Consider the following 25,602-nt stretch of genomic DNA (forward strand, 5'->3'; position numbering starts at 1 on the left):
CTCCAGCTATAATGCTTAAGTCTTCAACCAAGGAATCTGAAAACCAAAGACACAAGTTTATGAAACTAGAAACAAGATTTTTTATAAAAACTCTTTATACTCTCACTGTCTGTATGAAGAGTAAAAAAACAAGGTTTTCAACCAAATCTCTTATTATGTATGCTCATGACTTAATGGCTAATCATAGGCAATTATAGATTGGCCAATACCCTTATTCACTTGGCATATCCTCTCCCACCTACCTAACATTGAGGAAGTGGGGAGACCACATTTTGTTAACTTAATTTCCAATGTCAGTATTTATTGACTTAGTCTTAGTGGTTACAAGTAGTTGCTTAAAAATCTCAACTCCTAGATATGGTTTTTTGAATAAATAATAATATTAATAATATAATAAATTAAAACACCAAAACGTGACATGTGAGCCACCTTAAGTCTCTCGTAAGGAGATGTACGCTAGCATTCTCTCACTTAGCTCACATGTTACATCTAGAAGACTATCTGGGATGAGAAGTTTGAAAACTGAATATGGCCACAAAACTACTTAAACCTTATACTCATAGAAAGAGACAATACATAAATCATGCCGGTTTTGTTTTGTATAATAAACAATTTCTTCCATATATCACAGTGTATGACCTTTCTTAGTAAAACTTTATGTGGTAACTCTTGAATGACTTCCAACAAGTCACTGTTGGTCTAAATGTCCCAATGGACAGTATTAGGAGCAAATACTATATGTGCACAAATAAATTGATTTTATTGAAGATCAAATAAGAGATTAAGCCCAAAGTGTACTAACCAATCCCATGCTCTCCACATGTTTTGCAACACCTTAGTTGAGAGCTCTTTCGTCATAAGATTAGCCACCATTAGGGGTGGCAATATGTTACACGATCTGTTAATCCAACACGAACACGACACGATAATATCGGGTTAAGATTTAGTTTTAACGGGTTCGGGTCAAAATGGGTTAACCTGTTAAGACACAATTGCTTAACGGGTCAACCCGTTTTGACTCGTTATAACCCACTATGACACGATAAGAAAGTTAAAATTATAATTATACCCTTATACCTAAAAGTTAAATTGTTAGAATTTTAATTTCTATATTTTTATTGTTTGAATTGTAATTTTGGACTTGTAGTTAGTTTTATAATTTTTATAGATATTGTGATTTTAACATTTATATAAAATTATACTAAATTTAATTAGGTCAAACATGTTAATTTCGGGCCTGTTTAACTCATTTGCATAAATATTTTGAAACGGGTCATATTGTGTCATGTTAATTTATTTCTTAATATTCACTAATGGGTTAAAATGGGTTAACATGACATGATCGTTTATGTTAATGGGTCGTGTTAGGATTTGAAATTTTGACACGATAAGTTTAATGGATCGGGTTTAGATTGACCTATATAGTATAATATGCATGCTTTGTTATGACACGAATACGACCCGTTAACATGATTTGACACCCCTAGCCATCATTAGATCAGTACTTATATGTTCAATGATCACTTCTTGTTCTTTAATCCTTTCTCTGACAGCAAGATACTTTATATTGATATGTTTACTTCAGCTTGCACTCTTATTGTTATTCGAAAAGAACACTATTATCGAGTTATCACAGTAAATCCTCTATGTCTTCGATATTGAGTCTACAACTTGAAATCCTGTGATAAAATTTCTAAACCATTTCGCCTGTGAAGTTGCTTCAAAACATGTTATGAATTCTGCCTCTACAGTGGATGATGCAACTATCGTTTGCCTGGTGCTCTTCCAAGATACAACACCTCCTGCTAGCATAAAGACATATCTTGAAGTACAACACCTCCTGCTAGTATAAAGACATATCTTGAAGTGGATTTTTAGAATCTTGACATTTGGAAAAATCTGAATTTATATATCCAATCACTTTCAGATTGTCTTCATGCTTATAAGTGAGCATGTAATCCTTGATTCCTTATAAATATCTTATAACCTTTTTGGCAGCCTTTCAATGATTCATTCTAGGATTACTTCAATATCTACCTAACATTCCCACCGCAAATGTTATGTCTGGTCTTACACAGATCTGTGTATGCATCAAACTGCCAACTGCAGATGCATAAGGAATGTTTCCATTTCTTTCTTTTCCTAGGCATATTTTAGACACTGACTTAAACTGAATTTGTCACCCTCCAAAATGGGCATTGCATTCAGCTTTCATTCATTCATCCTAAATTTCTCAAGAATTCTTTCAAATCCTTCATTTCAATGAAGACAGTGCTAATGTCTTTCTAGACCTGTCTCTATGAATCTCTATGCCAATGACATAAGATACTTCATACAAATCCTTCATTTCAAAATTCTTGAAGAGAAAATGTTTTGTTTCATACAGTAACACTCGATCATTGGTTGCAAGTAGGATGTCATCAACATATAGGACTAAAAAAATAAACTTACTCCCACTGACCTGAAGGTATATGCAATTATCCACAATGTTCTCCATAAAACCAAATGAAGTAATAACATCGTGAAACTTTAGATACCACGGTTGGGATGCTTGCTTTAGTCCATATATTGATTTTTTTTTTTTTAATTTGCAAACCAAATTATCCCCTTGAACAAAACAAAATCCTTCTGACTCTTTCGTGTATACATTTTCTTCAAGATCCTTATTTAAAAAGGTTGTTTTCACATCCATCTGATATAGCTCTAAATCAAAATGAGTTACGAGGGCCATGATTATTCTAAATGAGTCTTTCTTAGAAACCAGAGAAAAAGTGTTGTGGTAGTCAATGCCTTCTATTTGTGTAAATCCCTTAGTTATTAGTGTGGTCCTATATCTCTCAATCTTACCATTCGAGTTCCTTTTAATCTTGTAGACCCATTTACAACCTACAACTTTGACTCCCTTAAGCAACTCAACAATATCCCAGACTTGGTTTTTAGCCATATAATCCATTTCTTCCTTCATGGCATCATACCAAACATTTGAATTTTCCCCACTTACGACTTGTGAAAATGAGATGAGATTATCTTTATGTCCAACATCAATATTGGACTTGATCAGGTACACATGATAGTCACTAGGAATGGTAGAACATTTTACCCTTGAAGATCTCCTCAAATCTTGAGGCCGAGTCTCACTCATATCAGGTGGGTGTTGAACTTCAGGCTCTATATTGACTTATTACTCTTGAGGTGGAGGTGATATATCTTGATTTGATTGTTCCTCCAAGATATCATGTTGATCGTCTTGAAGGATAATCATTTTATCCTTGTTCATAGATTTATCACCTTCATTCTATGTTTCCTCCCAATTTATCATTCGAAGAATAGTTCTCTCACTAATGTCAATATCCTTAAGAAACTTCACATTTCTAGCTTCAACAATTCTAGATGCTTGTGGGAGACAATAAAACTTATAACCCTTAGAATTTTCTGTATAGCCAATGAAGTGTCCACTGACTGTTCTAGGGTCCAATTTCTTAAAGTGTAGATTATAAATTTTGACTTCAACTAGACAACCCCATATGTGTAAATGTCTCAAAATTGGTTTCCATCCTTTCCTTAGTTCAAATGGTGGTTTTGGAATTGTCTTCGATGGAACTCTGTTTAAGATATACATTGTGGTTAAGGCCTCAAAATAGAGGAAGATCATTGTTGCTCAACATACTTTGAACCATATCCTTTCCTTTTTGCAACACCGTTTGGGTAAGGTGATCCTGGCATGGTATACTGTGCAACGATACCCTTATCTTTAAAAATTTCAGTAAATGGACCAGGTCTTTGTCCTTATTCTGTGTATCTCTTGTAATATTCATCACCTTTGTTTGATTTTACGATCTTAATTTTCTTGTCTAATTGTCTCTCTACTTCCTTCTTATATATCCTGAATGCATCTAGTGCTTCAGGTTTACTAAATAGAAGGTGGAGATACATATAACATGTATGTTCATCATTGAACGAAATAAAGTATATCTGACTATTTAGGCAAGGGGTATTGAATGAACCACATATATCGGTGTGTATGATCCCAAGCACTTCATCACTCCTCTTGGCATTTTTACTTATCTTGTTGGTTTTCTTGCCCTTTATGCAATCTACACAAGTACCAAAATTAGAAAAACTAGAGTTTTGAGGACTCCAACATTGACTAATCTTTTCATTTTCTCCATGGAGATATGACCTAATCTCTGATGTCATAGTATAGAAGAGGACTCGTCAACAATGGTATTTTTAGTACCATCATTATCATGCACTGTTAGGAGACTTTGCTCATAGGTAGGATCTAAATTCAATTTGCACAAACCATTTATTAAACTTCCAAATCCTATGGCAACTAAATTTTTCAATAAATGAACTTCAAAGTCAACAAAATGAAAATTGAAAATTTGAAGGTACCAGTCTAAATATTGAAACCAAATTTCTAGAAAATGAAGGAACACAAAAAGTGTTTTCAAGGTCTAATTGAAATCCATTTTCTAAAACAATTCTAAAAGTCCCCATAGAATCAACATGATCCCATTTCTGAAATAGATGCCTTGTTCACTTTCCTCCTTAGGCTGAGAAAGCCATGCATGATATCAACGACGTGAATTGTGGTACCCGAATCAATTAACCATATATTATGATGAATATCTATGAAATTGGATTCATAACATACAAGAATATCGAGATTACCTTTCTTCTCAAGCCATTACTTGTATTTCAAGCAATCTTTCTTTTGGTGTCCCATTTTCTTGTAGAAGAAGCATGCATCCTTATGGCCATGTCGCTTAAATGACATTTTTTTCTTTCTTCCTCAAAGGTTTACCATCACCACCCTTGCCTTTCTTTCCTTGTCCATTTTTATGAGTGACAAAATTGGCACTCTCCAGATTTTCATATTTCATCCTCTCCTCTTCTTGCGCACACATAGTTAGAAGCTCATTAACGGACCACTTCAACTTATGTGTGTGGTATGGTATTTTAAATGGTCCGTATTCTATAGGGAAAGAGTTAAGTATGAAATGGACAAAAAATGATTATGTAATCTCAATCTCAGGACTTGAGGCAGGCAGCAATGTCCCTCATTTCCATGATGTGCTCATGCACACTCTTAGATTTTTGATGCTTCATCACTGATAACTTGTTCATCAGAGTACTTACGAGTGCCTTGTCAGAACTAATGAATTGCTCTTCGATGGCCTTTATGCAGTCATTGACTTTCTCACACTTAGGAATTGACTCTCTAATGCTCTTGCTAACATGCGACTTGGTGAGCATTAGGCTTAAATAGTTGGATTTCTCCCACTATTCAAAAGCCAATTTTTTGGCAGCTAAACTTGATTCTGTAGGCACTGCCGGTTTGTCCACACATAATGCTAAATCAAGATCCCTACACCCTAATATCAAGAGGATTTTGTCCTTCCAATCCGAAAAATTTTCACTATTCAAAAGTGGAGTATGAAAATCATTACTCAAAAAGGAAGTATCAGCAACTGCAATAACCAAGAATATAAATTAATGCTTTTAAAACAATAATTGTAATTTGAATCAACCAATGCTAAATTCAAAAGCAACATCTAAACCTTCCTATGGGTTGAGGTTGCATAATACATTAGATATGCTTATACCTTATAATAAGACTAGTGATTTTCTAAATATCTCAGGAGAAGGAATCCTACATCTACAGGTATTTGGTATCCCCTTTCCTAATATTAAGGTCATTATCTTATTCTAATCAAGTGAAAAAAAATAATTACCTCCTTGTAGGGTAAAGCAACCATCAACAATGACTTAATTGTAATGTGGATTTAAAGCCGAATTGTAAATATGAATGAAATATTTATGTGTCATAAAATGCTGTGGCTAATCTTAATACACAATGATATTCATTTTCTTAATATAGCTTTATCTATTATTTACAAAATATTCATGTACATGCCAAAAAAATAAATTTAACAAAAGCCCATAACAACATGCATTCCTTACAATCAGCATTAATGCATATAAAAATATCTGCATAGAATAATTTTTATAAACTCTTAGACCACATTTTCCACAAATTAATTCATATAAAAATAATTGTAAAATTGAACACGGCAAAGGAAACAAATTTTGTTAGATTTTGTTTCCATAAAAATTGGCCATTTTATAAACATGTCCCAAAACACAACAGTGTCGTTTCAAAAAGGCAAATCTCTTTCTCCATTATTAGTGTCGTTGTTGTGTATAAATTACGATTCCAATTAACTAAATTTCAAGCACTTAAAAATTAGAATTTCAATGCATGACAAAAGCATTGTCCAAGAAAGCCGGTCATTTACGTTTGACTATTTCAACAAGTAAATTTTATGTCATTTATCCTGTCAAATAAATTTAAAAGAAAACTAGACTTAGAAACACTTCTGGGCCCTCAACTCATGGAAATAAATCATCATACACTTGAGATGTAAACCATAAATTTTAAATTAAATAGATATAGATGTAGACAAATAAAAACTTTCAAATGTCAAAAATTTTAAAATCTTAAATTTGAAAAATGTCACATCCAAGTTTGAAAAGATATTTTGAAATATAATATACTTATATTTGAAAAGATTTCAAAATCGTCACATCCAAGTTTTTTTTCCTCTTTATCCTATAATCTTAATGGTCACTGTGAAAGCAAATTAACATGTTGTCATGAAACCCTTCAACAAGTAAATTTGATGGGATGAACCATAGTGAGTGAGCATCCCATCAATTCATAGCCCCTATAGTATAGCCTTTGAAGTAAGAAATAGAATAATTTTCAATAGATAATTTATTCTCATTCAAATTTGAACATCACAATAAGATAAAATACTGTATTAAAATTTCATGCATAGAGAAAAATATAAACTAAACATGACGACGGATAACAATGTTATACTAAGCAATATGGTATGGAAACGAGGCTCTGACACCAATGTTTAAAGCATAAATGAGAGAAAGAATATTTATTTTATTGTAGTGGATGAAAACAATGATCTAACCTGTAGCCATAATTGCTTAAGTCTTCAACCAAGAAATCTGAAAACCAAAGACACAAGTTTATGAGACTAGAAACAATTTTTTTTTTTTTTTAAACTCTCTATACTCTCACTGTCTACATAAAGAGCAAAAGAACAAGGTTTTCAATAAAGTCTCTTCTTTTGTATGCTCATGACTTAATGGCTAATCACATGTAATTTATAGATTGGCCAAGACCCATGTCCACTTGGCATATTCTTTCTCACCTGCCTACCATTAGAGAAGTGGGGGAAACAACCTTTTGTTAACTTGATTTCCAATGTCAATATTTATTGACTTAGTCTTAGTGGTTACAAGCAGTTACTTAAAAATCTCATCTTTTGTTAACTTGATTTCCAATGTCAGTATTTATTGACTTAGTCTTAGTGGTTACAAGCAGTTACTTAAAAATCTCAACTCTCATATATGGTTTTTTGAATAAATAATAATATTAATAATATAATAAATTAAAATACCAAGATGTGACATGTGGGTCACCTTAAGTCTCATAAGGAGACTTGTGCTAACGGGAAATAGATTTATATATAAGGGGGAGATGTCTACAAATCTGGGGGCCCTCGACAACTGCTCTGTGCCCAAATTCCATGCACAATGACTACAAAAGGATCTTCTCTTAAGGGATGCATCGTCTTTAATCTCCCAAAATCTTAAGTTTTTTCATTGTATTGAGAAATATGTAAGGTCATGAGAGATTGTAAATTACCTATTATAGTGAATTTTGCCCCTAAACATCCCGTGGTGTTAGGCTTTTATGCCGAACTACATAAATTTATGCTTCTCTCCATTTATTCTTTATTTGCTTATTTATTATTAATTTTATGGATAAAAGCGAAGTGCATTGTATCTACACCTGAATCATCATTGTGGGTTGATTATAATTCTTTTGATAATTCTTTCCTCCATTCTGGCCTGTTGTGCAATTTTTAATATCAACAGTTGATGCTGTTTGTGGGATCGATTATTCTCTACATTGGAAGTGGGAGAAGGAGGATTACCAAGATTCTAAAGTCATCTTCAAAAATTATTTTGGACAGCAAATTTTACATAAAAAAAAAAAAAAAAAAAAAAATTGGGATACATAGCATGCACCACGCACAAGAGGGGAAGACGCATGCACGTAAGGCACCCACTATGCATGCATGAACAATGGGCTTGATGATGCAACACTTTGGCAGGCCATCCACAACGGATAGTTTCATTGGCTTCACCCCATCCAACACCTCACCAAGACGTGGCGGCCAACATGCAATGTCTTGGCATCCTTGAGGCGAGCAACAATACACAGTAGTTAAAGTGGGTAGCATCTCCGAGAGTGCAATAAAGATGTCTCATCGGTGCCACACCAGACCAAAGTCTCTGCTTCATGTCTAGCTCACGAATCGCCCAAGATGGTTCATAGTGGGTGTAGCTCACACGTCATATGGTAGCGTGACATCATTTGGCACCATCACAGTCAAAGCAAAATATCAAAGTGGGTAGAAAATTGAGCAGCAGACTAAACAAGATAAAAACATATAAGAAGTTACAAGTAACGTATAGGATACTGCAGGAAGAGGACTTGCTATGATTTATGAATGACACAAAGGGTGTAGCAAAGTTGGCGAGAGTGCAATGTGTGCAAAGCTTGTGTAGCCGACGAGTAAGAGCAAGGGACAAAAATTGTGACGCCCCCAAATTCCGTTTGGGATTGGACGGACATTTGAAGCGTCGAGACATGCAACACAAGATTACCTGCCCCCGTTCATGACATATAAAATGCAATGTTCCTAACATGCATCTAATATTATGCAATATTCATAGCGGATAATTTTTTTCTTTAGCAATACTATGCACCAAATTGAAAATATCCCAAATACTTAAAACATACTTCATATATAAAGACCCATTGAGTAGATTACAACACTAGTCCAAAATGGTTATGATCCAAAAAATACTAAAGATGCAACTCCATTGTACAAGTAGTAATTTACGTTAACTACTATATTAACATTGACGTCGCACCGTCGCTTAGTCAACTGTATCTAGTTGATCAGCTCCTGATTCTCCTTCAGGTCCTGTAACAAGATCTACCATTCGGGGGGAATGGTAGTTGGGACTACCAAAGTGAGATTTGATTACAAATCTCAGTAAGTTAACAAAAAAACTTTCACACAAGCTAATGATGCATGCATGACAGTAAAAGCATAAATGCATAATCAAATTCATAAGTAATTAAAGCATAACTTGGCGTACAACATAGTATAATTGACATAACTTAAATTGAAACATGAACTGAACTTGACTTGACATGAACTTGATCTGAAACTTGACTTAACATGAAAAATACATACTCCACAGTTGTTGTGGCCCCATGTATTCTACACAAACTTGACTTAACATGAAAAATACATACTCCACAGTTATTGTGGCCCCATGTATTCTACGTGTAAATACATACTCCACAGTTGTTGTGGCCCCATATATTCTACGGAAACTTATTCTTTAACTGCTTAAATACATATTCCACAGTTGTTGTGGCCCCATGTATTCTACGTGTAAATACATACTCCACAGTTGTTGTGGCCCCATGTATTCTACACAAACTTGACTTAACATGAAAAACACATACTCCACAGTTGTTGTGGCCCCATGTATTCTACACAAACTTGACTTAACATGAAAAATACATACTCCACAGTTGTTGTGGCCCCATGTATTCTACGTGTAAATACATACTCCACAGTTGTTGTGGCCCCATGTATTCTACGGAAACTTATTCTTTAACTGCTTAAATACATACTCCACAGTTGTTGTGGCCCCATGTATTCTACGTGTCACAATTGCTGTCTCACGTAGTGTATGCGTCACAATTGCTGTGACCCCATACATAAGTAATCAAGATGAAACGTGACTGAAATACAAAATGACTGAAGCCCTGACATAACATAACGTGACTTGAATATAACTTGAAATACATGACCAACTTGAGATAGAAATATTTCGTAACATTGCATAACATATAATAGACAACATATTTAACATGACATACTTGCAACAGTGAATATTACATGACTTGATATACATGTAATAGATGGCATACTTAGCATGACGTACTTGTAAGGTACAGTAATACATGATAGAATATATATTATGTAACAGATAAAAATTGACAACAGAATAAATTCTGTATAATAGAAAATTACGTGATAACTTGGCATGGCATGACATATATGATAACACACATACATACACTGTAGTTCCTTTACTTAGCACACATACACAGTAGACTGCTAGTAAGTTAAAAGCTAACTTACCTCGATCTCCGCGTTTCTTATAAAACTTCAAGTGCGATCACGAGGAACTGTAATTAGTGATTCTAAAAGTTAGAACTAAATCACTAATAATTTGAAATATGGAAAATACTAACTTAAAGAGTAAAATTTTCATTTTACTCTCTACATGTGGGAAAATGACCGTTTTACCCATAACTTAAGGATTTTGCATATTAACTCCAAAAGTTTCCAAAATTTACATTCCTCATGTAAATTTTGTCCTAAACTTAAATATCAACTCAGAAAAATTTAAAACAAAACACAACTATGAAGAACAGATTATGGCCGAAACATCCATAGGCCATTTCCCTTGATTTTTGTTGCAATTCCTTCCAATTTCAAAACTCATGCTTAAACCAAAATTTTGCAACAAACATCTTCCAATCCTAAGTTCAAAATCATACTTAAAACATCCATTTAGAAAAAGCTAATAATTAACACCAAACTTTTTTGTAAAAAGATCCAAGCACTTGAATCATAAGTTTTGACCTTAAATCAAAACATCTCCAAGAATTTCAAAAATCAAATCTTACTTCTAACATATTCATAATATCATCCTAACATCAACCATGCTTTAAATCATCAAACTAAAGTCACCAAAATCACAAAATAACATTTGGAGGTTTTGGTTTTACACTTAGTCCAAAAACAGAAACTTTTTCCTCAACTAGTTTTGATAAATCTCTTGATCTATGACTTATAAATATATGATCTTCAAACCAAACCATCACATGGTTTAAAAAGATGTCCTAAAACATATATAAGTTTCTAATTCAAGATCACATGGTTAGAAATTAACCAAAACATAAATTTAGCCAAGAATATCCACACTTTGGCTTATTTGAATATCTCTTTGCATAAAATTTCATATCTTTGAAACTAACATCAAATATCTTCAAAATAATAATATAACATGTATATAAGATACTTAGGATCCTCCAATAAAATTATTAAAGTCATTAGAATAGGTTTAGACCACCAAAGAGTTAAACTTTCTCAAAACAGAAACTGTTTTTCCTCTTCCAGTTTCTAAGTTTTTAAATCTAAGAAACTCTTTCATCAAAACCTTTAATCATGCAAAACTCCTCAACCAATAGTCATATATACATGTTAACAATACTCTATAAAAATTTCGGACCAATATCTATCCATTAGCTTGGTCAAAAACTCCAAACTATAACATATTCTCCAGTTTATCTCCCAGAATGACCTTTCTATAGTTTACACAATATTTGACTGACCAAATGATCTTAAAATGGGGTAAATAAGATATCCATGTAAACTAGACTAAAAAAGAAACAACTTATATGAAGGAGACTTTATGATAAAACACTTACAACAGCTTCGAAATGGGCGTGCAAAAGACCTCCTAAAAGTTGTCCGAGAGAGAGTGTTTGATAATCTTTTATTGGAAGGTGTAATTGAAGATAATTTCGTGGGGAGAGGTGGCTGGAGATAATTATGGATGAGATATGGAAGAGATGAGGCTGGAGTTGAGAGTTGAGTGTAGTTTTCTCCTACCCAAAATATCTATAAAAGATTATCTCATAATATTCTATCCAATAGTATCTACAAAAAATCAACTTAAGATATTTTTATCTAATAATATCTATAAAAATCAACTCAAAATATTTTTACCCAATAATATTCATGAAAATTACCTCAAAATATTTCCTTTTATCCAATAATATCTACAGTTTTGAACAGACATTTTGACCGAAAATATGAAAAAATGTTATTGCGCCATAAGACTTTAAATAACCCTCCGAGTCTAATGGCACAAACCATAATACATTTTGACACTTCTAACTATCTCCAATAATCAAAAATACACTTCTGATACCATAGTAAATAATAACACTAACTATGTAGTTAGACAAAAACCTATATGATTAATGGATTCGTGAAAACTTATGGGGTTTTCACGAGATTCTTAAAGTTAATAGAAATTTCACAATTGAATTTCTAGCGGGCTGTTACAAAAATAGTGCACTTTAATTGCTAGTTATAATCAACCAAAAGTCACAACTCACTAAAAAAAAAAAAAAAGCCTCAGGGAGGAACAGCTTTCATTATGCAAAAAATCATTTAACAATGAACAATCACAATAAAAAAGAATTGAAAGCAGCAGCTGAATTGGTCTAGTTTGTCTTTCCCAAACTTACTATTTTACCTTTTATTTACACTAATGAATTTGGATTTTGGAGGTTCCCCCACAAAACTCATTGGGGTTCCACGAGTGGCTACATGCTCCTAGAATATACTTCGCTGGAAATCACCATGTGGCGTGAAACGCCAGCTGTGAAGTCCCATTTGGGCACTGATTGTATATTTTAATTTGTTATCATCATAATAGACCGTATGGTATTGCGAGCACCCTGAATTTTTATCATTGCCAAAGCATGCCGCCCGTGGGCCTCACTGGTCCACCTTAAGCCTTCGTCACATTCTAGCAAAAGGACTTAGGTTTGTAGACCTCGAACTTATAATTTGGACTATTTGCACTGACTCGTTTGGTTTTTGTGGAAATTCTCTAGCACAGTCTAGTCCAACCTCCCCCATAGTAGAGTGGTTGAGCCTTACCACCCGCAACAACCGGTTGAGTTTGGTCCCCGACATAGAAACTTGATTAATTCCTAACTCCTGTCACAGCAAAACAATCAAGCTTGTATCTTGCAATAGTGGCACGGTCAAGCTCTACCTCCCTCCCTACCATAAGGGTCGAGTCCACCTCTCCCTCATCAAGTCGATGCTTTGCACTCATACGCCAATGCTCCACATCCATAAGTTGATGCTTCGTGCTCGCTCCTAACACAGTTCAGTTTATCTTCTGCCCAGCTCTCAAAGCCAAGTGTCTCCACTCACTACTGACTCTCAAAGGAGTAAACAACTTAGTTATTTGTTTTCATTCTTGCTGCTTTAATGCGGTTAGGTAACCTCCTACCAAACACCAAGTTGAGTGTCTGCACTCACACATCTCCCGCCTATATATAAAAGTTGAGTGTCTTCACTTATCACAACCGCCGCTAGTGGGAATGAGCCACAGACCCAGGGGGTTGATGAACTCCCTAATCACTAAGCGCGGGTTACAACAAACAAATTCTAAAGTTAAACACAAAAATGGAATTAATAGAAAATCGCAACAAGGGGTAAAAAATCCAACACTGCAAACAAATAGCAAAATACAATCATAGAAATATGCACTCTTTGCTAACGATAAGTAGTCTCATACAACCAATTAGACAAACATTCATACAAACAAACTTCAAACTGAGCTATGTGCTTGCACTTAACACGTTCAAGTCCATCTCTCGCCTATTTCTCTAACCAGAGCTCTCGCCTATCTCTCCAAGCTAAACTCTATACTCAAAGTTCTTCATTACTTAGCACAAACAAACAGAAACTAGAGACCAATTCTCAGAGTTTATTTTTCTACAATGTCTATTGCAGCTTGATTTGAAGATTCTTAATGTCTTATTATTGAGCAAACTGACCTTAAGAATCACAAGCATCTGTTATGGATAAAGTTGAATGGGTTCAACCCATTGAAAACTTATTACTAGTAATAAGAGAATAGATAAAGTCAAAAGACAAGGCAATGAAGGGATAAACTGAAAGGATAAGACTCTTAAAAGGAAAGGGTTTCATAAGGCAAGTAGGACTCAATCACTCAAAAGAAGGAAATATATCTTTATATAAGGGAGAGATCTCCACAACTCTAAGGGGCTCTCGACAACTTTTCTTTATCCAAACTCCATGCACAATGACTACTCTAAATAATTTTCTTTCAAGATAGGCATTGTCTTCAATATCTCGAAATCCTAAATTTCTTCATTGTATTAAAAGATACGTGAGACCATGAGAGATTCTAAATTGTCTATTATAGTGAGTTTTGCCTCCAAGGACCATGTGGACGTGAGCTTTTATACCGAATCACGTAATTTTTCCGTCTCTTTATTTATTTTTTTATTATTTCTTTTATGGATGAACTCGAAGAGTACTCTATTGACATCCAAATCATCATCATGGGCCAGGTAATTTTTTCCTCAATTTCGACTTGTTGTACAATTTTTGACATTAACACTTTGAATTAAGGTAAGTTTCTCCGTCTCGACCTCAAAATGAAATGAATAAATCAATGAACATGAAAAAATATAGAAATTGTCAATTTAGCATATCAGTTACAAAAAATTCTTATATAGTTTGGAAGTATGGATGATGTAATATTCTAATTTTTGCATGGTATGATGTATGAGAAATGCTTTGAGTTTTGAATTTTTATTTTTATTTTTTTACTTAGTAATTAAGGAAATTTTTTTTAGCGATATTGTCAATTTTTTTTAAAAAATATTTAAGAATATAAAAAAATAAAAAAAAAATTTCCTGTAAATATTCAGGCTACATCTTTGGGTGAATATACCACTGCCCATGATATATTATTAAAATTATTTATATAAATATTAATTTTAAATGAAATGACAGTCACAAGAGTGTCACGTGTTTATGTCGTGCTTCACCTAGCGGCTTTGACCTCTATTTGTTTTTTTAAAATATATTGATTGGCCGAAATGAGTAGAGCAAATTCTCAGATCCAAAAAAAAAAGTACTCAGAGATGGTGTGGCGACGCCCTATTGGCCAATAGCCAGAGTGGGGAAAGAGGCTCCAGCTGAGGGATGAGAATCGGTGCTGCGTAGAATGAAAAAGAGAACCCGTTGGGGTTTCGTGGACTTTAAAGAGGGTGCGAAGGGATAAAGAGAGCTGATGAGTGATGAAAGCATAAGTAGCCGACTCGCTCTCTTGAATTCTCACCTGTCTCCAATGGCTTCCGAGAAGGAGGCTGCTCTTGCAGCCGTTCCCTCTGATTCTCCTACCATGTAACACTTTTTTTCTTTTTTTCCCTCGACTTCCCCCTCTGTTTACTTGGTTTATCGCCATTATTTTTTTTATCCATTCTTTTGTATGCCATTCTGATTGGGCACCAGTTGCATATTATAATAGGCCACAAATATGAAAAAAAATGGCGCTTTTTCCTCATGCAGTTGTTCTTTTCCTTCTGTGTTTTACATTGGTTAACTGTATGATGTTTAGACGATGTCTTATGCATATGGGGGATTTTGACTGACCAAATGCTACTTTTGTGATTAAGAGATAACGAGCACTTCTTGTGAGTTAATCGGTACTTTTTCATCCTCATGGATGAGTTGTCTGAGATTTATTGTAGTTCACCACCAGGATGTGATGAAGACCAATTATTTTAGATCTTCAGATGATCGATCATTATTTGCCTTTGTCCTTTGGTGTTCCTTCTTAATGCATGGGATTCATGATTATATTTTCCGTCGGATCTAAATTTAGCGTAAGATTCATTTCTTAAGGTTAGCTTTAGATGCAACTGGGGCATGTAACGTCACAAGAAAAGTTTAATTCATACTTGTTATTCTCGTAAAGAACTTGTCAAACTTATAACAAAAAAGAACTTGTCAAACTTATGATTGAAGTTCTTTTGAACTGTTATAAAGCTCATTTTCAACTAGTAAACAATGAATATGAGACTTGACAATCAATACATTTTATCATATTTCACCCATCTTTGTCATATCTTACTCAAATATGAATGCCCTCATCAGGACCCAAATGTAGCACTAAATGTATCTTCACCATATTTTCATCCAACCAATGTGAGACTTTTACTCCAAAAGGACTAGATAATGTTACAACTGAAGTTTCTTGAAATCATTGCAGAGCTCAATTCCACCTAGTAAGAAACTAACATGGATTTGGCACTTAATCTTCCTTTATCCCCCTACTAAAATCTATAACATCATTATTCAGGAACCCTGTTGTGATGAGCAACCCAGTTTCACATGGTATTTCTCGGTTGACTATGATATAATTTATAACGATCCAAGAAAAGTACAAGCCACATCTAAAAGTATACTTCAAAAGGACTAGCCAAGGTCATAGTTGAAGCTCTGAGTATGAAGTTTGGTTCTATGTAGTAAGAAACTAATGTGGGAATTGGCATTAATGCACTTTAATCATACTTCACCCACCCAATGTGGGACTTACTGAGGCATTACAAGGCATTAATGGAGGAATCTTTGGGATTGCATTAATATGTTTGGTATTGCTCCCATCTGGTTATGCTCAAAAGACTCAAGGGTGAGTGTGTACCTAAAACAATAGCAGGGCTTTGAGAATATTGGGCATTACTTTGAATTGCAAACTTTATATCAGAATTAAACCATTTGTGTTATTTCTTGGGTTTACTTACATTATATAAGTAAAATAAATAAGTAAATGCCCATGTTGGTCTAATCTTTGTATCACTTGACTAACAATTATTTGAATATTTTAGTGCTGTTTTTAAATTGGGACTCAAATCATTTACAGGTTTACCACTTTTCCCAACTTGCTTCAATAAGTTGCACCTTTTATTTTTCATGATCTGCACAATAGATGTTAAATTTGGATAATTAATCTTTGTTTCTAGTTCTTAAATAGGTGTATGTTCATGTATACCTCCAGTGTACCTGGGCTATGCCCATCTTTATCTTAATGAAGCTTTTATTACTTATCAAAAAAAAAATTTGGATAATTAATCTTAAATTTCATTAGCATATCAATCTTCAATTAATCACTTTGCGTCATTTAATGTGCAGATTTGACAAGATCATTAATAAGGAAATTCCATCCAAGGTTGTGTATGAGGATGATAAGGTAAGACCTTGCTCTCTTCCAACTAGTTACCTTTCTAATTGTTTTCATAGTTCCATATACTTTTCCCATCATCATTTTTGGTAAACGTTTGTTGTTTCAATGGAACTGTAGCTATATGTATGGGGATCCCCTTCAACTATATTAGAAATAGAGAAGGATGCTCTTTAGTACATAGAAGTGTTATAGATTCATTTTGAATGTCTAAGTTAGTGTTATTTAGTTGATTCACTTTGTGTTTTTTATGATGTCATCATCATAAAATCTGGGAAGCGGTAGACACAGGAGTGATCAGAGCTTTTTGGCCCCGGCCCCTGTGGGTTCTTAGTCTAATACTGTTTTTAAAGCTTCAAGAGGCTGAAGGGCGATTGTCTGGTTAGCTGGTTGTGTTACTCATTTGTTGGATGGCCTTTCCTCTGAGTTTGTGAAAGTTTAGTTTGGCTCTATCTTCCCAAATGTGGTTAGCTATCAAATGGTTTCGCTTAACTGGAGGGGATGGTAAATGAAGAGCCAAAATTTTTAATTGCTTTTGGCTGATATATCTTCCTTTTTCTAAGTTATTTGGTAACTTTTTGTTTACTGTTTTTTCCTTATGAACAAAACATGTAGAGGATCTGATGAACATGTTTATTTTCTTAAGATTTTAAGGATCACATTGCGCAATATTATAAGCATCTGTTTTCTGAGTGGTTTGCTTGGAGGTCCAAACATGAAGGATTAGTACTGGAATTTGAAGAAAGTGAGGTTCATAAAGTGGTAAAAAGTCTGATCAATGATAAAGAAGACTTAAAGAAGACATTATAAATGTATTTTAAGAATTTAGTATGGATATTAAGTTTGAGCAAAGCCTTAATGCCACTTTCATAGCCCTTGTTCCTAAAAAAGTTGGGGCAGTGGATTTTAATGACTTTCTCCCCATCATTCCTTGTGAATTGGGCATATAAATAATTTCCAAAGTCCTTCAAATTGGTTGATTAGGGCTGTTGAGAGATTATTTTGAAGTCACAAAATGGTTATTTTCAAAGGTAGAAAAATCTTAGATTTTGTGCTTATAGATGGTGAATGATTGGATACTTATAAAAAAAAAAAGATGGTGACTGATTGGATAGTAGGCTCAGCTTAGGTGAGCCGGGGTGCTTTCCAAATTAGACGTGAAGGCTTATGAACATATTAATTGGGATTTCATTATTTGCTCAAGAGATGTGGTTTTGGAGAAAATGGTGATCTTGGGCAGCTCATTTATCTCTTTGTGCGCTTTTCTATATTAGTGAATGAAACTTTCTTTGGCATCTTTAGTAGCTCTTCCCAATTTGAGACAAGGAGATCTGTTGTTCTTGTTATGTTTTGTTATTATCATGGAGGTCTTGACAAAAATTCTATCAACTGGTGGTTGTGGAAGTTCTCTCTGCCTCTTCTTTGGGTGCCAATAGTTTGGTGTGCTTAACATTTCACATCTATTGTCCGTGGATGATAACCTGATATTCACCCCATATTACGTGGTGAACTTGGCTAACCACTGCCTTTTGAGGGCCCTTTTCCTATATTTTGAAGCTGTCTCTGGGTTGAAAGTGAATGTGGATAAGTCAAAGATAGTTCATACGAGTAATGTTTCTAACAGGGATAGTTTGTCCTCCCTTTGGAGCTTCTTTCAAGGCCATGTCTATCTTGGATAGTGTGAGTTTGAAGATTAAAGTTCCTATTGGTTGGTTGGAAGAGAATGTATTTGTCTTGAGGTTGGTAGGATCAGTCTGATCAACTGTACCTTCACTAATATGTAAGCATATTTCGTGTCCTTGTTGCCCCTTTTCATTAGTGTGGCCAATCAAATAGAGAAGCTACACGAATTTTTTACAGAGCGTGCTCAATGAATAGTTCAACTTTTACAACTGGGATAATGCGTTCAGCTTGATTTCTACGGGCAGTTTGGGAGTTTGAACTTGCTTTTGTTCAATTGTGCTCCCGTAGGGATGTGGCTTTGGCATTTCCATCATGAGAGGGGGAGGCCTTGTGAAAAGTCATGGTGGACTCTAAATTTAGTTGTGCTTGGGATGGGTGGGGGTTAAATGAGGTATATGAGTCAAATAGAGTGGTGGTTATGGAAATATATCAGGAAGGGATGGGAGTTGTTTTCTAATCAGACTAGAGTTGAGATGGATGGCTGTAGGACTAGATTCTGGCATGACTTATATGGTGTGGAGGCATGGTCCTCAAGAAAGCTTTTCCAGAGATGTATAGTATTGCACATGCACAGGAGACTTCAATGGCTAATCTATTGGACTTCTCCTATGGCGATGTTACTTTTTTTTAAGTGGCTCATGATTGAGTGGTTTATGCCTTCATAGAGTTCTTCAATCTCTTTTTATTTACTAGATGAAGGCTTGGAGATGCAACTAAGATTCTTTGGACCCCTACCAGGAAAGGGAAGTTTACTATCCTATCTTTCTATAAGGTCTTATACCCTTCTATAGTAACTGGAGGAGTATTTGGTGTTCTAAGGTGCCTTTGAAAGTTGCATTATTTGCTTGGCCAACCTCATTACTAAGATCCTCACTGTGGACAATTTAAGAAAACGCCATATCCTTATTTTTGTAGATAAGGAAATGTCATATCATTATGATGAATTTCTGCAGTATGTGCAAAATGAGCAGGAAACTATAGACTGAATTTCACGTCATTGTCAGATTATCAGTGCTTTATGGATTTTTTCAGTCGAGTTGGGTTGACTTGGTTAGGCCCAGAAGGATACTAGACCTCTTTTCCAATTGGAGAGGGTTATATGGCAGCGTACAATGTGAAGCAGAGTGGAAGATGGTTCTTAGCTGTTTGGTGTGGTGTATTTGGCGGAAACGAAATGATGGAAATTTTTAGGATTGGGAGCAGGTGATGGAGAAGCTTAAAACTTACGTTTTAAATGCACCCTGTTCCTTTGGACTACTTTTATGGATTGTTATTGGTTTGATTTTCAAAATTTTCTTGTCTTTTTTCCTACTACTAGTTATGCATTCCTCTTGTATAGTTCTTGTGTACCTGGGCTATGCCTTTATTTTTATTTTTATTTTTTTTCTAATTAATATTTTCGATTACTTATTAAAAAAATATTTCCTCTTTAGGATACATTTAATGGCTTAGTGGTCCTGCAATAGCTGTTAATCTTACCATATGGTCTCATTTTGGCAGGTCCTCGCTTTTAGGGACATATCTCCCCAGGCTCCCACACACATACTAATCATTCCTAAAGTGAAGGATGGGTTGACTGGACTATCCAAGGTATATTTATGTGGCTTTATCATAGACATCAGTTATCAACTATGCTTTGCACTTTAGCATGGAGGAAATGACAGGACGGATGCGACAATTTCCTCTTGTCTCATGCAGTTCCTAGTTAGAAAACTAACCTAACTAAAGACATCCTTTTCTCCCTTTTTCTCCTCTTGAGACCTTGCATCTAATACCACTCTGTCAATTCATCTCTTGGGAATTTACTTCAATGAGTTTATTCTTTTTTTTTTTTTTTTTTTCTCCTTTCTTTAAGTAACTTGAAGCATGGCCTAAAGTTTCAAGCTTAAAAGATTGTTCTAGTTATTGGTCCTTGCCTCTAATGAGCTCACTTAGGTGGGGCATCAGAGTTGTAATACAGGCTTTTGCCATTCTTTGATCAATAAAATTACTTATTTATCAAAAAAAAAAAAAAATTATTCTAGTTATTGGTACTGGACCTTCTGGTTCATTCCCTTAAAATTTGAAATTGGTTACTGGAGAGCACTGATTAATATTAGGCCTGTGTAACACATCTATGATTTGTCAGTTGGCGTTCATTACAATGGAGGAAAAGTAACGTGTCTGCCTAGTCCTAACACTTTTCTGCTCGCATAAAGAATTTCAGGTTCATTAGCTAATTAATATAAAAATTATGAGCGACACATTTTGTAAATATCATTCGAAATTATGAGCATGCTATCCATTTTTGTGAAGTAATTTACATGCAGTTTCTTTGATTATTTTAGCACATAAATGGTCATGTCGCATATCTAGGAGTTAGGTTTTGTTTTCTTGCGGGTGCAAATTATGTCAGTATATATATGTGTCAAAATCAGGAAAGAAAAACTTTTTGTTGCAAGATTGAATGGATTGGTAAATTCGCTACCGTTCATTGGATAAAATTTTTTACCTGAAAATGGATGCCAGATAGAGTTTTATAAGTTGCATGAATTCACTGTCTTGCAGTGCCTGTGCATTCTAAGAATTAGGTTTGAAATATGCATTGAAACCTTTTCTGCCTCAACTTTTTACTTAGTTGGAATTTCGCAGCAAGCAAGCTAGGGATATGCTATGGATATAAATAGGCATGGGATGATCTTTTATCTGGTATAGGTTTGGTTGAGCATTTTGTATTTCCTTGCCCATTAAGGTGAATTTTTATGCCATGCAGTTTGTATGTCTATTCATTTTTTTATTTCAACATGTTTTTAATCAGCTTGTGGTGCATCACATTGATTTTTGATCAAGGTGATTGATTTGTGTCCTTCATTGACGTGCTGTACCAAATGAAAATATATAAACCTCTGTGCTGGTTTGTTAAAAAACAGGCAAACATCTAGAACTAGTTTTATGATATTGGCTTTGTTTACCAGGCTGAGGAGCGGCACTTTGAGATTCTTGGGCGCCTTCTTTACACTGCCAAGCTTGTTGCCAAGCAGGAAGGCCTGGATGACGGCTTCAGGGTTGTGATTAATGATGGGCCAAATGGATGTTCGTGTTCTTTAACCTTCGTTACCATCTGAAATTTATTCTAAACATTAGTTCTGATATTGTGGGATTTCACTGTTTTATTTCTCAAGTATATTTATATTGGGAATATGTGGTTGTCTTTCTGCAGGTCAATCGGTTTATCACCTTCACATCCACCTCATTGGGGGACGACAAATGAACTGGCCCCCTGGCTAAGATTGGGCCGACAAGGTGTCAATGGCAGTGATATTGTGCATTGTCTGCCTCATTGGTAACTATCAATAAGCAAGAAACTTGAACTTGATACTGGGGACAGTTTTCCTTTAATAGGCACGCACGTTATATGTGATGCCCTGTTTGATGCCTTTGGTCCGTACTTGTCTCCTTATGTAGATTTAAAGAAGGCGGCTAATCAAAAATATTGAGTTTTGATTGAAATAAGTATGCGAAATGCATTACACTTATGTTGGGCTACGTTGCATAACAGCATTTACAAGTACATGATAAAACAGAATAGATTTGGAATATCCTTTCATACGTGAACCAGATCCGCAAGTTGCACACAATCTTACAACACTTAGCTTTGTGGGCAAAATCATTTCCTCAAACCCACGCCCAGAAACTATCATTCGAGGCTACGATTCATCTAGCTGCATCATCCCCTTTACCAAACTAGGAGACCGACTCAGCTTTAGCTAATCATGTCAATCGATGTGAATTCGTCATATTGAAATTATTTGAACCTACAATCAAATTAAAAATTTATCCAAGAAAGTTAAGAATCAAGTCAAGAGGATCTACATCGGTTGAAATCTTATTTTAAGAACTTAGATTTGCTGAGAACATTACTAAGGTTTTGCTTTTGATAAGTTTGTGGTTTAATCAAGAACAAGTAGAGAAAACTTTTCAGTTTTCTGAAATTTCATTCAACATGAAAACTTGTGTAAAATGCACAAGGTTATTTTTAATCCCTCCATGAAACCCAAGGCCAACAAATAGCCAACTAAGGCCTTCATTAATTAGAAGACATGGCTGAACATCTTCAAGCCTAAAATATCACCTATAGCTAATAAAAGTTCACTTAATGAATTAAATATAGAAACATAAAATAGGCTCACACACATGTACTTATTGAAATAAAGAGTCTACACTAAATCATAGGCTATGTCACCCCCTCTGTAGCTTAGATCATATGGATTAAAGTTGGTTCTTTTTCTTTCAATCTTGATGTTAGAATCTTATTTGATAAACTTGTAAACTCGTCCCAAGTGGATTGCACCAATCTTTACGTTGTTTCCTTGATTTTCTTATCTTTTGACCTTGTGATTAGCTCATTTGAAACTTGCAATAGATCTTTAAGATTTGATCCACTTCGGTGCCCATCATTCCCCATCTTTTAAAAGAAAATTCGATCTCGAATTGTCACTTGCATCAAACGGAGAAATCAGAAACATTGAAAGTAGCAGAGCCATTATACTCACTTGGAAGATTCATTTTATAAGCATTATTATTAATTTTTTCAAGGATTTGGAAATGTCTATCTCCACAAGGATGTAATTTAGTCCTTCTATGGGCTGGGAATCTTTGTTTGTGCATGTGAACCCAAACCCAATCTCCTGATTCAAAAATGACACGCCTTCGCCCTTTATTGACTTGGGAAGCAAACTTTTTATTTTTCTATGCAATTTGAAGTCGTATACTCTCATGAATTGACTTCACCAATTCGGTTTTCTTTTGTCCATCCAAACTACTCATTTCATCAATAGGTAAAGACATTAAATCTAAAAGAGTAAGTAGATTAAAACCATAAATAATTTCAAAGGGAGAATAAGAAGTAGTAGTATGCATAATCCTATTATATGCAGACTCTATAAATAGCAAACAGTCATCCCAAGTTTTTAAATTCTTTTGAATGACAGTGCGTAAGAGTTGAGTTAAAGTCCTGTTGACTACTTCAGTTTATCCGCCAATTTATAGATGACAAGTAGTGAAAAATAAAAGTTTGGTACCTAATTTTCCCTACAAAATTTTTCAAAAGTAGTTCAGGAATTTAACATTTCTATTAGAAACGATACTCCTAGGTATACCATGGAGTCGTATTATTTCCTTGAAAAACAAATCAGTTTTGTTTATGGCATTATCTGTTTATGGCATAGAATGAAATGTGCTATTTTATTAAATCTGCCCACTAAAACAAAAATATAATATCTACCCTTTTTTGTCTTAGGCAGCTCCAAAATAAAATCCATAGATATGTCTATTCATGACTCGCTAGGAACGGGTAAGGGTGTATACAACTCATGTGGTAAAACCTTAGATTTGGCATTTTTACATGTAATGCACCTACCACATATTTGAGTGGAGTCTCTTCTCTTCCTAGGCCAAAAGAAATGTTCATATAAAATTTCTAAGGCTTTCCTGACACCAAAGTGTCCCATTAATCCCCTACCATGTGCCTCATGCACCAATAATTTATGCATTGAACAATTTGGCGCACACAATTTGCTTTCTTTAAACAAATAGCCATCATGCTTGTAAAACTTACTAAATGTCGCTTTATCATATGCCATATATACATTAGAACAATCAGCGCCATTGGCATACACATTTTTCACATATTCAAACCCAAGCATTTTAGTACTTATAGAAGTAAGAAGTACATACCTCTATGATAAAGTATTAGCAATAATGTTTTCCTTACCTTACTTGTAACGGATGACATAAGGAAAGGTCTCAATGTATTCCATCCATCTAGCATGCCTCATATTTAATTTACTTTGACTCTTGAGATACTTCAATGATTCATGATCGGTATGGATCACAAATTCCTAAGGCCAAAGATAATGCTGTTGAGTCTCTAGAGCACGAATAAGAGCATAAAGCATAAAGATCTTTGTCATAAGTGGAGTAATTCAGAACTGCCCCACTTAGCTTCTCACTGAAGAAGGCTATGCGCTGCCTATCCTGCATCAAAATGGTTTTAATTCCTATTATTGAGGCATCACATTCAATTTCAAAAGTTTTGTTAAAGTAAGATAATATTAACATAGGTGCAGAACATAACTTTTCTTTAATGGTAGCAAATGCATTTGCTTGATCAATTCCCCAATGAAGTCCAACATTTTTTTCAATTATTTCAAAAAGTGGTGCAGCAATGGTGCTAAAGTTCTTAACAAAATGCCTATAAAAACTAACTAAACCATGAAAACTTTTTGCCTCAGTGATGCCTTTAGGCATTGGCCACTCCTTGATGGCCTTGATTTTTTATTCATTCACCTTAATACCTTTTGTACTAACAACATAACCAAGAAAAGAAAATTTTTCCATGCAAAAGGTACATTTATTAAAATTACCATACAACTTTTCACATCTCAACACATCTCAAATGCTCAATATGTTTATCTAAATTCTTGCTCTATACTAGGATATCATCAAAGTACATTACTACAAATTTGCCTATGAACACACGTAATACATGGTTCATTAATCCCATGAAGCTACTAGGCACATTTGTAAGTCCAAATGGCATAACCGACCATTCATAAAGCCCATATTTAGTCTTAAAAGTAGTTTTCTATTTATCTTCCTATTTCATTCGAATTTGATGGTATCTACTTTTAAGATCTATTTTACTGAAAATACATGAGCCATGCAATTCATCAATCATATCATCTAATCTAAGAATAGAGTGATGATACTTTACAGTAATATTGTTGACCGAATCAATGTACATCCTCCAAGTCCCATCCTTCTTTGGCACTAATAGCACTGGTACCGCACATGGGCTCATGCTCTCCCTCACGTACCCCTAGCCCA

General features: G+C 34.6%; 1 protein-coding gene across 1 annotated transcript; it reads left to right on the forward strand.

Moving 5' to 3' along the window:
- Positions 1 to 15,011: 15,011 nt before the first annotated feature.
- Positions 15,012 to 22,250, forward strand: LOC122278109 (14 kDa zinc-binding protein). Its single transcript, XM_043088206.1, has 5 exons — positions 15,012 to 15,215; positions 17,004 to 17,061; positions 20,236 to 20,325; positions 21,690 to 21,807; positions 21,935 to 22,250. Exons 1-5 carry the CDS (start codon positions 15,103 to 15,105, stop codon positions 22,000 to 22,002), a joined length of 447 nt encoding a protein of 148 aa, XP_042944140.1. The 5' UTR covers positions 15,012 to 15,102; the 3' UTR covers positions 22,003 to 22,250.
- The last annotated feature ends 3,352 nt before the right edge of the window (positions 22,251 to 25,602 follow it).

The sequence above is a fragment of the Carya illinoinensis genome, chromosome 10 (assembly GCF_018687715.1).
Source record: "Carya illinoinensis cultivar Pawnee chromosome 10, C.illinoinensisPawnee_v1, whole genome shotgun sequence".
Classification (NCBI taxonomy): Eukaryota; Viridiplantae; Streptophyta; class Magnoliopsida; order Fagales; family Juglandaceae; genus Carya; species Carya illinoinensis.

Bases quoted from the DNA above. Each gene is read 5' to 3' on its own strand.
- LOC122278109 (XM_043088206.1), top strand. From the start codon at position 15,103: ATGAGTGATGAAAGCATAAGTAGCCGACTCGCTCTCTTGAATTCTCAC. The intron at 17,062-20,235 runs GTAAGACCTTGC...TCATTTTGGCAG, and splicing joins TTGTGTATGAGGATGATAAG to GTCCTCGCTTTTAGGGACAT. The intron at 20,326-21,689 runs GTATATTTATGT...TTTGTTTACCAG, and splicing joins GGTTGACTGGACTATCCAAG to GCTGAGGAGCGGCACTTTGA.